The following is a 17,878-nucleotide window of genomic DNA, read 5'->3' as shown; positions in this document are numbered from 1 at the left end:
CGAATATGAGATAGTATGTATAATGGAAAGTAGATCCAGCTACAAGTTGATCTGGAAGACATGAAGAACAGGAAAGCTACTGGAATAGATAGAACAAATGCAGAACTAATGAAATATGGAGGCTTACCACTACATGAAAGACTTTTAAAATTAACAAATGGATGTTGGACGAACTGCAAGATCCTAGACGCTTGGTATACAGTAAAAGTTCTCACTTTTCAAGAAATAGAAACGTAATGACTATAAAAACTACAGTGGCATGTGTATCCTTAACACTGGCTACAAACTATGTTCAAAGATAATCAATAACCGCATGAAGAGTATCACGGAAGCTATTATTTCTAAAGAAAAAACGGATTTAGATTAGTTCGTTCACGCACAGACAATGTGTTTGTAATTTAAAAAATTGTAAAAAACACAGATTACTTAAAACAGAAACCCATATGGCCTTCATTGACCTTTAGGAGGCTTTTGACCGTATGAGCCGTGACATTCTACGGAAGAATATGTCCCACTGTGAACATCCTTATCACCTAATACACGTAGTGGACTTTTTTTTTTACAAAAATACGCCAGTGTAAATAAACGCAGGTAGAAAATGACTAGAAGAACTAATTATTAACCAAGGTGTTACACAAGGGTGTTTGCTATCACCTACCTCTTTTTAAATTTTTGCTTTGACTTCATTCTTCGTAAAGGTAAATGTATAGCAAAAGGAACTAAGGTAACGAATGAGGAATGCTTGAACGTACTTTTGTTTGCAGATGATATTATCATTCAAAAGAATGAAGACCTCCAAAAGTTAATAGTATACCAGCTCAATGAAATATGCAAGAAATAGCACTTTAAACAGAAATAATTGCGTTCATAGGAACATACGCAGTCAGATCAATAATTGTTTTGAATAATTCATTTTCAGTGCAAGTCTTTCCCATCTCTTATTCAGGCTGTGCTGTGGGCTTTAAGCTGTGCTGCAAGCTTTTATTTTCACTCTGATGCGGAAAACGAAATTCTATAAAATGATGGCGGGTCATTCTATGGGTGCGAAAGCTGACTTAGTACAAGAAACAACTCCTTGAAAGGATGCGGCTACTCGATGCCACAACTCGCCAGATAACCTGAGACGATTTCCTCAATAGCTTCCTTTTTGAAACTTCCTGGCAGAGGTGACAGAAGTCATGTGATAGTGACATGCACATATAAAGGTGGCGGTAACATCGCGTACACAAAGTATAAGAGGCCAGAGCATTGGCGGCGCTGTCAGTTGTACTCAGCTGATTCACGCCAAAACGTTTCCGACGTGATTATGGAGGCACGACGGGAATTAACAGATTTTGAACGCGGAATGGTAGTTGGAGAGGATGCGTGGGACATCCCATTTCGTAAATCGTTAGGGAGTACAACATTCAGAGATCCATAGTGTCGAGGGTGTGCCGAGAATACCACATTTCGGGCTTTACCTCTGACCACGCAAAATGGTTCAAATGGTGTTAATATTCTTCACGGGTGTGCCTCCGGATGACGTTGTGCAAATCCCACAATATTTCTTCGGGGCAACTGTCCGACATCATCAGGTGGTTGAACCTCGCTGGTGGCTAGGTACGACTGACAAGATCCGCATGTCGACGCCGCTGTATATAGAGCACGCTCGTGAAGATTGCGCAGGCGCGGAAACCACGCATACGCAAAAATTTGCAGATAGATGGCGCCAGACTCAAACGCCCTCTTCCGGGAGACGCAGAGCGGCCGTTCTGCGCATGCGCTGACGCTGTGTTTACTAACATGCTGGCAAAGTTATGACGGGTCTATTATCGAAAGCTCTTTGCTTTCTCGTCGTGATTTAACAGCAGCCAATGCAGGATTCCAGGCTGTACTCAACTGAAATCCCGGATCCCTGTTGATAAGGTTATCAGCTGAACGGATATGTATTGCCTCCTTAATGACGCAATCCCAGGAAGAGAATTCTGGGAATAAAACTTCCGTCTTTTCATAAATCATGAAAATCATGTGATGACCTGTGTTCAGACAGTGTTCTGCAATTGCCGGCTTCTCCGGTTGGCGTAGGCGTGTATGACGCTGATGTTCATAGCAACGTTCTTGTACTGTGCGACATGTCTGACCTATGTATGCCACCCCACACTGACAAGGAATCTTGTGCACACCACGTTTCCTCAGACCGAAATCATCCTTAACCGAACCTAACAGGTTCCTCAGTTTTGCAGATGGTCTAAAAACACACTGTCCTCCATCGATCGTATCTGATGAGGATCCCAAGCCACACAGCATACTACAGAAGAGGACGTACAAGCATAAAGTATGCAATCCTCTTAATAGACCTGTTATATTTTCTCAGTGTCCTGCCAATAAATCGTAGTATTTAGATTCGTTTACCTACAATATTGTCTATGTGTTCGCTCCAACTTACGTTATTCGGGACTGTAATCCTTAAGTGTTTAGGTGAATTGAGCAATCAGATTTGTGCGATTTTTCGTGGAACCGAAATTTAGCGAACTCCTTTGGGTATTCATCTGGATGATTTCACACTTTCCATTATTTAGAGTCAACTGCAACTTTTCGCACCATACAGATATGTTTTCTGAGTTGTTTGGCAATTTGTTCTGATCATCTGATGACTTTATAAGACGGTAAATAACAGCATCATCTGCAAACAAACTAAGAATGCTGCTCAGTTATCTACTAAGTCGTTCATACCCGCATCCGGCATCCAGATTTAGGTCTTCCGTCATTTCCCTAAACCGCTTCAGGCAAATGTCGGGTCGGCTCCTTTCAAACGGCACGGCCAGTTTCCTTCCCCATTCTTCCCTAATCCGAGCTTGTGCTCCGTCACTAATGACCTCGTTGTCGACGTGACGTTAAACACTAATCTCTTCCTCCCCCTCCTCCTTCTCTCCCCCCCCCCCCCCCCCCCCCCTCTAATTCGTTTGTGCACTACAGCAGAGGGCCTATAACATTTCCTTGGGGAACGACTCGATGACTTTCCCTCATTTACTAAGAACAATGACGTTTCAGACAGGAAATCACGAATCCAGTAACAGAGCGGAGACGATACGCCGTGGGCGCTCAATTTCATTAGAACTTGCTTGTGAGGTACGGTGATAAGAGGCTTCCGGAAATCTAAAAATATGGAATCAATTTGACATCCCCTGTCAACAGCTCTCATCATTTCGTAGAGGACCCTGCTGCAAAGCCTTTTATTGAACATTATGCATTGAGTACTGTGCTCTGGATTGTGTGTTCTGCACCAGAGTTATATCTGTCATCAGGTCAACGGTAGACGCCTTACAGTGCGCACGAGTCTGCTGCGACCTCCACGTTCTGCGACGAACTACTCGCGATTCCAGCGTGTTTCAGATGCTTTCCACAGACGCCTCCGAGAGTAGCACGCGAGCAGCCGACCAGTATCGACGTCTCTGAGACTCTCGCTCCCAGGCACTGGGCCACAACAACCAACCCTTTGTCGCAGTCCCTCAAGCCAGTGGATTTCTCATTTTGCGGCCTATTCGTGACCCGCATCTTCGCTAAACTGGTTCCGCATTCGGTCCCGTTCCGTTTACAGCCTCCCCTTACCGCATCACCGGTCCGCTACGCGACACTCATCGTCATGTTAGTGATAGGCAGTCGTCTTCACATCGATATCATAGTTTCCTGCTAGTCTGTAGAGGAACATTTTCTAGAATTCTTGGAAGATGGTCTATTAGGAGGCTACAATGCTTCTCAGATTGAAATGTAAAAACCTAGTTGATGAACAAAAGCTGAATGAAGCGAAAGTGAGCGTAGGGAGAGCAATGAGACAAGCGTTCAGTGATTTTGAAAGTAAGACGTTGTCAACTGACCTGAATAAAAACCGTAACAGATTTTGGTCGTATGTAAAATCAGTAATGGGTCAAAATCATCTATTCATTCTCTCAGCGACCACACCGGCACCAAAACGAAAGATACCAGAGAGAAGGCCGAAATACTGAATTCGATTTTCCGAAGTTGTTTCACTGCGGAAAATCGTAGCACTGTCCCTGCTTTCAATCGTCGTGCGAACGTCGAAATGGCAGATATTGAGATAACCGATCACGGAAATGAAAAGCAGCTACAATCGCTTAGTAGTGGAAAGACGTCAGGACGAGATGAGATACCTATAAGATTCTATAAAGATTATGCGAAAGAACTTGCCCCCATTCTAGCAATAATTTTTCGCAGATCTCTTCAGCAACGCAAGTTGGCTAACTGGAAAAAAGCGCAGTTCATTCCCGTTTTTAAATAAGGCCGTAAGACAGTACCGCACAGTTATAGACCTATATTGTTGACGACAATCTCTTGTAGAATTATGGAACATGTTTTATGCTCAAGAATTATGACGTTTTTGGAAAAATGAACATCTCCTCTATAAAAATAAACATGGATTCCGCAAACAGTGACTCTGCGAAACTCAACGCGCTCCATGAGATACACAGCGCAGTGGGCAACGGCGCTCAGGTTGATACCACCTTCCTTGATATCAGTGAGGCATTTGACATCGTCCCGCATTGCCGTTTAACGAAACAAAAATACGAGCTTTCGGACTGTCGGAGCAGCGACTGGATTCAAGACTTTCTTGCAGATAGAACTCAACACGTCGCTCTTAAAGGAACTAAATCAACAGATGTAAAGGTAATATCCGGAGTACCACAGGGAAGTGTGATAGCACCGTTGCTGTTTACAATATATATAAAAGATCTAGTAGACAGTGTGGGGCGCTCTTTAAGGCTATTGTCTATAGCAAAGTAGTAACGCCATAAGATAGTAAGAATCTGCAGGGAATTGATAAATGGTGCAGACTCTAGCAGTTGATCCTGAACGTAAATGAATGTATCGTACTGCGCGTACATAGGAAAAAAACTCCACAACTGTTCAGCGAGACTATAGATGACAAACAGCTGGAGATAGCGTCTGCCCTAAAATGTCTAGGCGTAACTATCCAGAGCGACCTTAAGTGGAATGACCACATAAAACAGATAGTTTGAAAAGCAGACACCAAAGATTCATCGGAAGAATCTTAAGGAAATGTAACTCACCCACGAAAGAAGTGGCTTATAAGACGCTTGTTCTCCAAATTCTTGAGTATTGTTCATCTATGTGGAATCCCTATCAGTGAGAACTTGTACGGGAGATAGAGAAGATCCAAAGAAGAGCGGTGCGTTTCGTCATGAGATCGTCTAGCTGGCGAGAGAGCGTTACGGAGATGCTAAACAATCTCCACTGGCAGACGTTACAAGAGAGGCGTTGTGCTTCACGGAGAGATTTACTATTGAAATTTCGGGACATCACTTTTCAGGAGGAGTCGGACAACATATTACTTCCCCTAACGTACATCTCGTCTATTGACCACGAGGAGAAAATTCGAGAAACTAGAGCCAATACAGATGTTTACCGACAATTATTCTTCCCATGCACTATTCGCGAGTGGAACAGGGTTAGAGGGATCAGACAGCGGTACCGAAAGTACCCTCCGCCACACTCCATTATGTGTCTTATGGATTATGATGTGGATGTAGATGTACTTCTACGTGTTCAGTGTTCTGTTCATGAAAAGCAGGTCTATGAGCTGGTCGTTGACTATCTCACACCACACGGTTACACTCCATGCACGCTGACGTTCCACCTGAAGAAGCCAATGTGGACTGTCAACAGATCAATACCGCTTGTTTCGGCGGTTTGCCTGGCCACGATTGGCAAATGTGGCTTGATCACTAAACAAGATACATGATACCTCTGGAATATTCTGTCTTAGTATTCATGTACAGAAGTAAACACAATTCTCACACTCGTTTCCAAGCAGCTCTTCCTGGAGAGAGATGTGATAGGAATGGAACCTACGTCGATGTGTGTGACACTTGCTGACTCGTGTGATTGCCCGGGAGCTAACTTGCGGATCGACTGCAAAGCAGCAAGAACATCAATTTCCTCCTGGTCTGTAGTCACCTGTTTCCTTCTGTTAAATTGTCTAGTTGTTGCACTACCACTTTCAGAACCTGCTTGAAGAGGTTGATAAATACGAGGGCTGTCCAGAAAGTAAGTTACGATCGGTCGCGAAATGGAAACTGAAAATCCGATAAAGCTTTGCAAAGATGTGTTGGGCAGTGTCTCTAGTATGACTCTAGGTAGAATTATGTCGCTCTTTTCATTCCTGAGCTCTCAGTGAGCGAGTAAAGATGTTATAGAAAATAGTGTCTCCCGCCAAGTACGAGGGCCTGGTGAGAATTCTCCCCTGAAGCTATGCAACCAACATTGCATAACTGTCGTGCGGTTTCTTCTTCAAGACAATTCTCAGCCTCATTCTGCTGATGAAGATGTTCCTGCATCGTTTCAATTGGAAATGTTTGATTACCCACAATACAGCCAGTAATTGTCTCCCACTGAGTTTCATCTCTGCTCAAACGAACCGCTGGCTATGAAGACAACATTTTGGCACAGACAACGAGCTTTAGGCCAGCGTAGAGAATTGGCGGAAAGCACCGGCGGCTGCCTTCTATGATGAGGGTATTGGAAAGTTAGTACAACGCTACGACGAATGTCTGCTGAGTCAGAACGGCGACTACGTAGAGAAGTAGCTGAAAGGTGTAGCTAACTTACAAATGAAACATTTCTGATTATCACTGTGATTTTCAATTCGCGATCAATCTGGACAGCCCTCGTAGCTGCAGAGATGGTTGACGTCTGTTGCGGTATCTTGCCGTTTACCCATATGAGAATGAACTGCATTCTTCCTATACTCTTCACGCACGATGAGCGTGCCGACTTTTTCTGCGTAGGTAAATCCCATCGCCCACTCACGACCCATTGCTTGGACGGCCACACGTTAACTGATTAGCAACTCGAAATGCGCGCCAGGAGCACACGAGGACAATGTAAGCAAACATAACAACATCGTACCTAGAAACTGTGGTGTCACCGCCAGACACCACACTTGCTAGGTGGTAGCCTTTAAATCGGCCGCGGTCCGTTAGTATACGTCGGACCCGCGTGTCGCCACTATCAGTGATTGCAGACCGAGCGCCGCCACACGGCAGGTCTAGAGAGACTTCCTAGCACTCGCCCCGAGTGGTACAACCGACTTTGCTATCGATGGTTCACTGACAAAATACGCTCTCAATTGCCGAGACGATAGTTAGCATAGCCTTCAGCTACGTCATTTGCTACGTCCTAGCAAGGCGCCATTACCAGTTAGTATTGATACTGCAATCATGTACAGTCAAGAGCGACGCTCATCATTAATGGATTAAAGTTGAGTACTCCACCGGCTACGTCCGTTTTTCTAAAGTCTAATTTCCTTGTCCTGTTCCAGACCTCACGCCAGCCTGCGTGAGCTAAAACGCGTACCTTTCGGCTTCCTCTAATAATACGGTGTTGGCTCTCCTGCCAACCCACAACAGAAACTACGAAGCTCGAATGGCGCAAAGAAGTGTCAGTGTGGAAACTCTTCCAAATACCAGATGTCATAAACGACTCGCACCAGAAGTCTATATGAAACACTACTAACGTTCTAATTTTCCCTATTTTTAGTCTGTTAATGTCGATAGGCAGTGTTCCTTTGAAAAAAGTCTCTGTTTGCAAACAAAATAGACTTTCTAAGTATAATTACAATTTATTTATTGGCTAACAATACGACCCCCTGACTACTAACCCATGCTGTGAAAACCGCACATGAATAGTACTTTCCATTCCCGCAAGTTTCAGATGATTCGCCCTGTAGCACTCTCCACCGAAAACCTGTCTTTGGCAGAGTGCTCAGACATTGTGCATACTCTCCGTACTCTTGCACGATATGTCCCATCTAGCATCAGCATTCGGGCGTCATAAACGGAACGTGGTATACCTTTCCATAGGGCAGCCATTCTGCAACATTGACAGCTCAGTTTAGATTTGAATCAGGTACTTTATGCGTTTTTGCTACTGAACGGTTCTAGTTACTGCAGAGTTACGTCATCGTAAAACCTGTCGATTCTGGTAGTTGCTCAGTTACACAAAGGAGATACCGAACTACTATATTAAATTGTCAAGTTTACTATATGTCTAGTATCGTGAAGAGCTTTAAAGCTTTTGCTATGGAATAAAACCTTAAACAAAAATATGACAATACACTAACTGCGCAGTGAAGAAAAATGGTCTCTGTATCTGCGTCCATATCACTCAAACCACTGTGATGTTCACGGCTGATGGCACTTCCAGTTATACCCGTTACTAACTGAGTGAGGTGGCGCAGTGCTTTGGCACTGGACTCGCATTCGGGAGGACGACGGTTCAATCCCGTGTCCGGCCATCCTGATTTAGGTTTTCCGTGATTTCCCTAAATCGCTCCAGGCAAATGCCGGGATGGTTCCTTTCAAAGCGCACGGCCGGCTTCCTTCCTCGTCCTTCCCTAATCCGATGAGACCGATGACCTCGCTGTCTGGTCTCCTTCCCCAAAACAACCCAATACCCATTACTAGGGGCCCCTTTCCATTCCATTCACGTATATAGCGCTGGGAGAAAGATTGTTTAGGCTCCTTTGTCCTCTTTTAAATTAGTCTAATCTCTTACTCGTTATCCTTATAGGAGTGATACAAAGGGAGATGTTGTGTATTCCTAGACTGATCGTTTAAACCGGGTCTCTGAAACTTTGTTTTGGTCAGGATAGTTTGCATCTGCCAATTCAGTTTCTATAGGCCCTCCGTGACATTCTCCTAGGGGTCAAACAAACCTATGACCATTCGTGCTGTCCTTTCTGTATGCGTGACACATTAAGTGCTGGTGCTGTTTGGTACTAGTACGACATAACTGAACGATATTCTAGGATGGGCCGCACGGCTAATATATAAGCAACCTCTCTTGTAATATCCAGGTATTTTTATGAGGTGATCTATACCAACCACAATCGTTAATGTTTTAGTTATAACATAGTGCATATTTCATCTTGTGAACGGCACAGCTTATCATTTCCGCTCAGTTAAAGAAAGTTGCCAATAATTGTGGTTACTGTTAATACACTGAAGCGCCAAACAATCTTGTATAGGCATGCGTATTCAAATAAAGAGATATGTAAACAGGCAGAATACGCCACTGCGGTCGGCAACGCCTATATAAGACAAAAAGTGTCTGGCGCATTTGTTAGGTCGGTTACTGCTGCTTCAATGGCAGTTTATCAAGATTTAAGTGAGTTTGAACGTGGTGTTATAGTCGGCGCACTTGCGTTGGGGCACAGGATCTCTGAGGTAGCGATGAAGTGGGGATTTTCCGGTCTGACCATTTCACGAGTGTACCGTGAATATCAAGAATCCGGTAAAACATCAAATCTCCGACAACGCTGCGGCCGAAAAGAGATCCTGCAAGAGCGGGACCAAAGACGACTGAAGACAATCGTTCAACGTGACGGAAGTACAACCCTTCCGCAAATTGCTGCAGATTTCAATGCTGTCAGTGTGCGAACCATTCAACGAAATATCATCGATAAGGCTCTTGGAGCCAAAAGCCTACTCGTGTACCCTTGATGACTGCACGAACCAAAGCTTTACGTCTCGCCTGGGCCCATCGATACCGACATTGAACTGTTGATTATTGGAAACATGTTTCCTGGTAGAACGAGTCTCGTTTCAAATAGTATCGAGCAGATGGGTATGGAGACAACTTCATGAATCCATGGATCCTGCATGTCACCAGGGTACTGTTCAAGCTGGTGGAGGCTCTGTCATGTTGTGGGGCGTATGCATTTGGAGTGAAATGGGACCACTGATATGTCTAAATGCGATCTGACAGGTGAGACGTAAGTAAGCATCCTGTCTCATTCACCTGTATCCATTCCTGTCCATTGTGCATTCCGAGGGACTTGTGCGATTCCAGCAGGGCAATGCGACACCACACACGTCTATAATTGCTACAGAGTGGTTTCAAGAGCACTCTTTTGAATTTAAACAGTTCGGATGGCCACTAAACTCCGCACACATGAACATTATTGAGCGTGTCTGGGGCGCCTTACAACGTGCTGTTCTGAAGAGATCTCCACCCCCTTTTACTACTGCGGATTTATGGACAGCCATGCAGGATTCATGGTGTCAGTTCCCTCCAGCACTACTTCAGACATTAGTAGAATCCATGCCCGACAGTGTTGCGGCACTTTTGCCTGCTCGTCGAAGCCCTACACGATATTAGACAGGTGTACCAGTTTCTTTGGCTTTTCTGTGTATATCTGCAAATCATTGACATTTCACATGAACAGCGACTTCCCTGGTGTACACCTCAGATTACTTTCACATCTGTCGATCCGAGATAACATTCTGCATCCTCCTTACGAAGAAATCTTCGATCCAACTACACATTTCACTTGATACGGCATATTACTTTCGCTAATAAGCGTAGTTTTGTGGTGATTGGAATGATTTTCGAAATCAAGAAGTACTGTACTGCATCTACCGGACTGCTTTCATACGCGGCTTTCGGGGTGAGATGTCAGAGAAGTGCGAGTTAGGTTACACACGATCGATGTTTTCGGAATCCATGGTGGTTGGCATGTAGGACGTCAGTCTAATTGAGATATCTCATTACGTTTGAGCTCCGATTATTTTTCTAGGATACTAGAACAAATGGACGTCATGGATATTGGATGGTAGTTTTGTCGATCACCTTTGCTAGCCTTGTTGTCGAAGGGTGTGACCTTTTCTCTCTTCCAGTGACTACAGTATTTTGTTCCAGGAACCCTCATTAGGTCTTGGTTAAAAGAAGAGAGCCGTAAGTTATGAGAGAACTTGATTACATCTTAGAGGCATATGAGCCCTGTGCAGGCAGTATTCGGTACCCACCCTGTCTTGGCGAAGTTGGTCCAGAGGCGCGTCAGCTTGTCAGCGAGTTTGCCGTCGAAGGAGTCTTTTACAGGTGGGCCACCGAACATGGTTCCGATGCAGATGTACCTGAAGTCTTCTCCGTGGCCAGCACCTGAAACATGGTACAGCAACATTGGTACTACAATCCATACACTTCTTCCTACAGTCATCGGAAAGGAGTATTCAAGAGGAGGACTGAAACCGTTGCTCTGGAGTAGTCTTGCCAGATCCAATTTGTAGAAAACTGAAACTTTGGGTATGGATGGTAGTTCTGTGTCTACTAGTGCACTGGATCTGCCAAGCTTTGTTTACGTTTTTGACTTGTGACGTAGGTCATTCAACCTAGTGATAATATCGTCTTCATATGTGTGGTGCCTGTTCTTTCGAAACGTGTCCAAAAGTACAGAACCGCACATTTTCACTCGTCGCCGCTGATTCTGCGTGAAGTGCCGATGCAGGTGATATCAATTGTCCCCCTCCTTTCCTTTCTCCCTCTTCTACTTTCAATTTACGGATAAAAATATCATCTTTATCACTGATATCATCAGTGTCATTGTGAGGTATGGAGATTCTTTCAGTGACACTGTAAATTCTGTTTCTCATCTAAATATCGATAAGTGTAGCTCTTACAGAGCAAAACCATGTAGCTGAATAATCTTTGACTGTTGCTACGATATCTTTGTGTTACTACACCGCCTCTGCCTCAGAGCTCTAGCAATTTTACATGCATTCTGAGTTGAGCAGTATTTTGAAGAATTGTCAGGAAATTATTTTTTCCAAGTGTGGTAAGAGAAAAATGGAATATTTTAGATGCAGTTATGGAGAGAGAAGCTAATGACATTATGTATGAGTTTTTCTGGAATGTTGAGAGACTGCAGTAAGCACGCAAGCGTGTAGCATTGTTTTGTCTTACTGAGATAGTAACGAAGCTCAGGTAGTGGGATGTTATGTGGATTGCTACGATAGGAATACGAGATTTGCCTTGTGTAAAGTTATTTCTTAAAGTCGTGTTATGCAAATACTAATGTGAACATTCAGCTGATGTTTAAACCATTTCTTTTGAATATAGAGTTTCATTTGAATTTTATTGTAAGTCATTTCTTACCATTATAAGAAAGTAAAGTTGCCGTCTCGACGACCAGATTCGCCTGATGTAAATCCTATGCAAGCCATCTGGGTCGTTGTCGGGCGCCATCACTGCGTACGCAAATCAGCCGCCCCTTTATTTACCGGAATTACGTCCAAATGTTCAAATGTGTGTGAATTCCTAAGGGACCAAACTACTGAGGTCATCGGTCCCTACACTTACATACTACTTAAACACACTTGTGCTAAGAACAACACACACTCCCATGCCCGAGAGAGGACTCGAACCTCCGACGGGAGGGGCCGCGCAACCCGTGACATGGCGCCTCTAACCATGCGGTCACTGGGAGCGGCGCGAATTACGTGACCTGTGCATAGATGTCTAATGCCACTTACCTTTACAAACCTACCAACAAACTGTCGGTTCCCTGATACGCAGAATCAGTGACGTATTTCGTTCCAAAGACTGACAAACAAGTTATTAAGCAGGTGGTTATAATGTTTTGGCTCATCAGCGTATGTTTACAATTTTAACGTCATGTAATATATGTGACTTCCCTTTGAAGAAGATAGCTATAGTGGTTTGAAACCTGGGCAAGATTTTTTTCTATAAATTTATCCAACCGGTTGGCTGTGTACTTTATATAAGTATGGAAAATTTATGTATTGTTGCAGTCGTCAGCTATGTTTAAAATTGTGAGTTTCCAAAGTATTAATGCATAACAACAATCAAAAACAATTTTGACATCACTGTTTTCAACCATACAAAGTATTTTCTATTCAATAACGTATGCAATACATCATAAAATAACTTTAACTAAAACTAAACTCCTCCTGAACAGGTCGTAGAGGCCCAACGGTACCGACCGGCCGCCGTTTCATCCTCATAACACAGGCGTCACTGGATGCGGTTATGGAGGGGCATGTGGTCAGCACACCGCTCTCCCGGCCGTATGTCAGTTTCCGAGACCGGACCCGCTACTTCTCAGTCAAATAGCTCCTCAGCTTGCCTCACAAGGGCTGAATGCACCCCGCTTGCCAACAGCAATCGCCAGACCGGAAGGTCATCCATCCAACAGCGCTTAACTCCGGGAATCTGATGGGAACCGGTGTTACCATTACGGCGAGGCCGTTGGCATCGTAAAATAACACTTGACATTAAATAGTACTGAAAAAATTCACTGTGAACAAAAACAATTATGATTTTCAACAGCGCTCAAATTTACGCTACTAACTCATGGCAAGCGCTTCTTTCAGCTGCGTAACAGGTCTCACCCTTTTTCTTGAAGGGCAAAATCACTATCGTTGAAAAATGTTTGGCTGTGGTGCCATCTTTTCCAGATTACGGGGTATTACTTATGAAATTAAGACCTTAGATTTACTGACTTTTTTCTGCCTTTTGTAGAAAATGAGCCATGTGCACCAGTTCAAAACCCCGCTCGGTCGTGAGGAGTTAACTTGTCCGTGAAATTCCCAAATCATTTTCAAGGCCATTGTCCACTTGGCAGCCTTGAAAGATCACGGCCGATTTCCCTCGCTATCCTTCCCCAGTCCATGCTCCGTATCTGTTGACCTCATTGTCACCGGCACGTTAATGCCCAATCTGCCTACTTCTCTTTTATCGTAGAAATGATTTGTTTGCTATTGCCACTTCGCACTTTACATCCACATCTGCCGTCGTCAGTTGTTTTGTAACCCAAATGGCGAAACTCTTATACTACGTGCAGTGCTTCGTTTTGTATTCGACATATTTCTCCCTTCATATCCAGACTTGGTTCGACTACATTCCAGATCCTTGCTTTACTTTTAGCTATGTTAATCTGATAACTAATTTTCAAGACGCTGTTCGTTTAGTATAACTGATGTTTGACATATTGATTATGTGAATATTAGAATTGCAGAAATCACTGTGAGAAACGACACCAGATGTCCTTGTGTGTAGCTCTTACAACGCAGAACTGTTATCGACACAGAAAACTGTCGCTTATCAGTGAGCCGTGGTAAAAAATTGCTGTTTTGAAGAGCGCGCCGCAGCGCGTAGTGTGAAGCAGTCGCCTTCCGTTTCTGGCGGTGGCGCCGGTGTGGCAATCGCAGCTTTGGTGTCTCCCTCTGGTGGGAAAGAGGAAAGCTTGCCTGTTCACGTGCTTTTAAGGGGCGCTATGAGCTCGCCAGAGGTCAGTTGGTCAGTCTCTCGTCCCCAGCTTGCTAGTCTGTCTCAGCATTTGTTAGGTAATTAGTGTCTGTCTGTCGGTGGGAGTGGTAGTATATCTGTCGTTCGGATTCAACCTTTACAGCCGGCAAAATGACAATCTTTCCATTCCGCCAGTAAGAGAACTCAGCGAGTGGTCACCCAGTCGGGGCTTAGTTCCTGCATCCGAGTCTGCGCGTTAGGCCGCCAGTGTGCTCGAGTTTGCTCAGGCAATGGTCATTGGCGGTTGGTTCGATCGGTTGGTCGGTCGCAAGATGACTTGTCCGTCTTGAGCGTCGGCGCATGTGAGGTCTCCACGGGAGTCCAGTGGGCCGCGGCGTGTAGCGAGGGGTAGTGACTTCGCGGTCGACACGAGAGCAACAGGAGTCAACCCACGACGTCAGTCTGGCCGGTGCGAGCTGCGACGCCGTGTTGTAACTGGTACTCCGAGCGCTTCTGGGCCCCTTCAGTTACCATCTTGTGGAGCTTAGCTCGGTCCTTTCCTGGTCCAAGGATGTAGTTTTGCCAGTGGGCGTGTTTCCTCTGCACGGTTGGGTCCGAGCCAGCATTTCCGCCGTCGTGTGTCTGGAAGTGTGTGGGAAACGCGCCAGCAGGGCAGTAGCGACGGAGCAGCAGTCGCGGACGGAGCAGCGGACAGTCGGTCGGTTGGTGCGCACCAGGAAAGATGGGAGATTGGTGCGCCTTCCTGCGTCCGTTGAAGCGGCTGGCAGCGGACGCTTCGGGAGAGTGATTTGGGGGTGCTGCGCCAGGTCTTCTCGAGAAATCGCAGTTAAGTGGTTGGTGATGTGTTGTGTGATTTACTCTTGTTAAATTCTACTAGGTCAGTCTCTCGTCCTCAGCTTGCTCGTCTGTCTCCCCTCCGCTTTTGTTAGGCGATTAGTGTCTGTCTGTCGTTCGGAGCTGCCTCTGTCATGTTTGTCGGATTTGGTGTGTTAACGAATTTACTTCTTGGAGTGTAACGGCCTAATTCCTGAAATATGTTTTGATCGTGTCTATCATCTTGAGAGGCGGTATCTGTGTACTGTAGAGCAAGTTAACTTGTTTGGCCAACCTTGTACGATTTTATATAAGATTGCAATTCATGAGCTTTTATTTAAACATTTATTTTAGTATATAAAGTTGCCACCCTTTCACCGTAAGAATTTTCTTACAAGTTAAAATCAAGTTGCACCTTCGGTGGCAAAGTTAATATTTTAATGTTAGTGTTTTGTACCATTTCCATCCCTCCTACGGGGTGCATAGTTTGTGTGAATTGTGAAAACTTTTAGTTTAAAGTAATCTGGTATGTTGCAGATTTGCACCAGTGTAGCCTTTCAGAGGTTGTTGTGAGCAGTTGTAACTACGGCCGTGTCAAAAGGGAGCGGCAAGGTTCTCAGCCCGAAAGCTCATACAGTCAAAAATTTGTTTCTTTCTGCTTCTGAATAAATTGTAACTTCTTATATAGAGGTGCTTTCTGATTATAATTTTAAATCTGTTTCTTTTAAAGAAAAGCTTTAGGCGCCATTGAAGAGAATAAATTACCATTTGTTGAAAAAGAATTTGCTTATGATTTCATCAGTTACTCCCTGGCAACTACTTCCACGCTCACATAGAGTGATTAAATGTGTTAATGTTCTTGGTGAATCTCTAGTAAATAAAATAAATTCTTAAGAATATTCTGTGAAAATAAATCCACGGTTCAATCAGTTTCCACAGTAAGCTGAAACCATAAGCCTTAAATAATGCACTATCACCCGTTAGTACTTTCTTTTATCTTTCCAACACATCTGTTTGCTTAGAGCATGTTTTATGGAATTGAAAACTTAACATATAACATGTTTGGATCATACTTAACAAACAGAATGGAAAATAGTGTGCTGTATAATTCAAACTATTAGAAAGGAGAGCAAATTTTAGTAATTGCAGAGAAATCATGAAGCGAGTCCCACAAATTCAATTTTACTTCCTTTTCTATTCCTCATATATAAATGAATGACATTCTACTTAACATTCAGCAAGCAGAACTGATGCTTGCTGCAGACGGTATACTGCTACAATATATCCCATTCGACACAAACTAACAGAAGAGATGGTTAATGACGCGCTTTTTTTCAAAGAATTAGGTATTAAGCGGTCTATGACACTAGACTCTCCAATATTTTTGAAGAGTCACACTAGATTAAATTCTGCTCAACAAATAGGCACAAATTAAAAATTTGTGCAGCACGTGAACAGAAGTCGGTAAACAGGGCAGAATGCTCCAAATTGGAAAGCAAGTATTGATTCCACAAAAATGAACAGTAAGAATGATGTGTGGTGCTCACTTGCAGTTAATATACATGCAAGTATTCAAGGAGCAGGCATTTTGACTGCACCTTGACAATACATGTGTTCCCCAATGATAGTTGTCATACCTAATCCACCACAATTTGAGAAGAATAGTTATGTCCTTTCCTACAACACTAGAAGAGAAGTTGACTTTTACCATCCATTATTAAAGTTGTCAGTAGCTCAGGAAGCAGTTCAATATGTAGTAACAAAAATTTTTGATTAATTGCCCAATACCATTAAATGTTTGACAGTAACAAAGTAAGTCATAAATATAACCTAAAATCGTTTCTCCTGAATAAATGTTTCTATGCATGGAATACTTTTTAAATAAAAACTTGTAAGAAAAAATAAAACCTACTTAGTAAGTATAGTTTTTTAACAAGGACTTCAAAATTATGTTTTCATTAATGCTAACACTAATCACTTGGAGGGGAGTGTGTTGTATGTTGGTATACTCTACAGAAGTTAAATGTATGACCTTACTCCACTGTTAGATAATAGCATTCACTTTTCTACTTCAAAATTACAAAAACTACTCCAGAAAAGTAAGGTTTCTTCCAAATGCGAAAACAAGTGCAAGGTACAATGTGGTCACGCACCTAGTGTTAAGGGACACTTTTTCCAAAACTCTTCCGTAATCTAATTAATAATCAAGTAATGAAATAAGAATATCAAATTAATTTAAATTAATAATAATAAAACACGAAACTATTTATAGTAGGATTTTGGAGTATATACTGTGTTCGATCGTTATGGGTTCCCTCGGAAGAAACGGTTTATTGGCAGAGAGCCAACACGCATTCAGAAAATATCGTTCTTATGAAACGTAACTAGCTGCTGATTCTCACGAAGTAATGAATGCTATCGACAAGGTATGTCAAATTGATTCCATATTTCTATATTTCCTGAAGAGTTTTAACTTCTGATCAAATTGCGTGCTGTGGAGTATCGTCTCAGTTGTACGACTGGATTCGTGGCTCCCTGTCAGAAAGGTCACAGTTCGTAGTAATTGATCGAAAGTCTTCAGGTAAAAGGGAAGTAATATCTGGCGTTCCCCAGGGAAGTGTTATATACCCTCTGTGGTTCCTAAACTACATAAACGATTTAGGAGACAATCTGAGCAGCTCTCTTAAATTTTTTTCGGTTTATGGTGTCATATATAGTCTTATAAAGTCATCAGATGGTCAAAAAAATTGCAAAACGATTTAATGAAGAAAGATGAGAAGTGGCATTTGGCTGTAAATAATGAAAAGTGTGAAGTCATGAGATAAAACACACAAATCTAAAGGCTGTAAATGCAACTTAACCATTAAAATTACGAATAACTTTAATTTGAACGATCACATAGATAATGTTGAGAGGAAAACAAACCGAAGATTGTGATTTATTGGCTGAACGCGTAGAAAAGGCAACGGGTCTACCAAAGAGA

General features: G+C 43.3%; 1 protein-coding gene across 1 annotated transcript in view; it reads right to left on the bottom strand.

Moving 5' to 3' along the window:
- Window positions 1–17,878, bottom strand: part of LOC124551314 (esterase FE4-like) — a 100,963-nt gene that overhangs the window by 7,123 nt on the left and 75,962 nt on the right. Inside the window, exon 9 of the mRNA XM_047126324.1 lies at window positions 10,824–10,956. Coding sequence (XP_046982280.1) covers window positions 10,824–10,956 — 133 coding nt within the window. The remainder of the gene's footprint in view (window positions 1–10,823; window positions 10,957–17,878) is intronic.

The sequence above is a fragment of the Schistocerca americana genome, chromosome 9, assembly GCF_021461395.2.
Source record: "Schistocerca americana isolate TAMUIC-IGC-003095 chromosome 9, iqSchAmer2.1, whole genome shotgun sequence".
Lineage (NCBI taxonomy): Eukaryota > Metazoa > Arthropoda > Insecta > Orthoptera > Acrididae > Schistocerca > Schistocerca americana.
The sequence above is the reverse complement of the archived record's forward strand: the minus strand, read 5'-3'. Positions and strand labels throughout refer to the sequence as shown.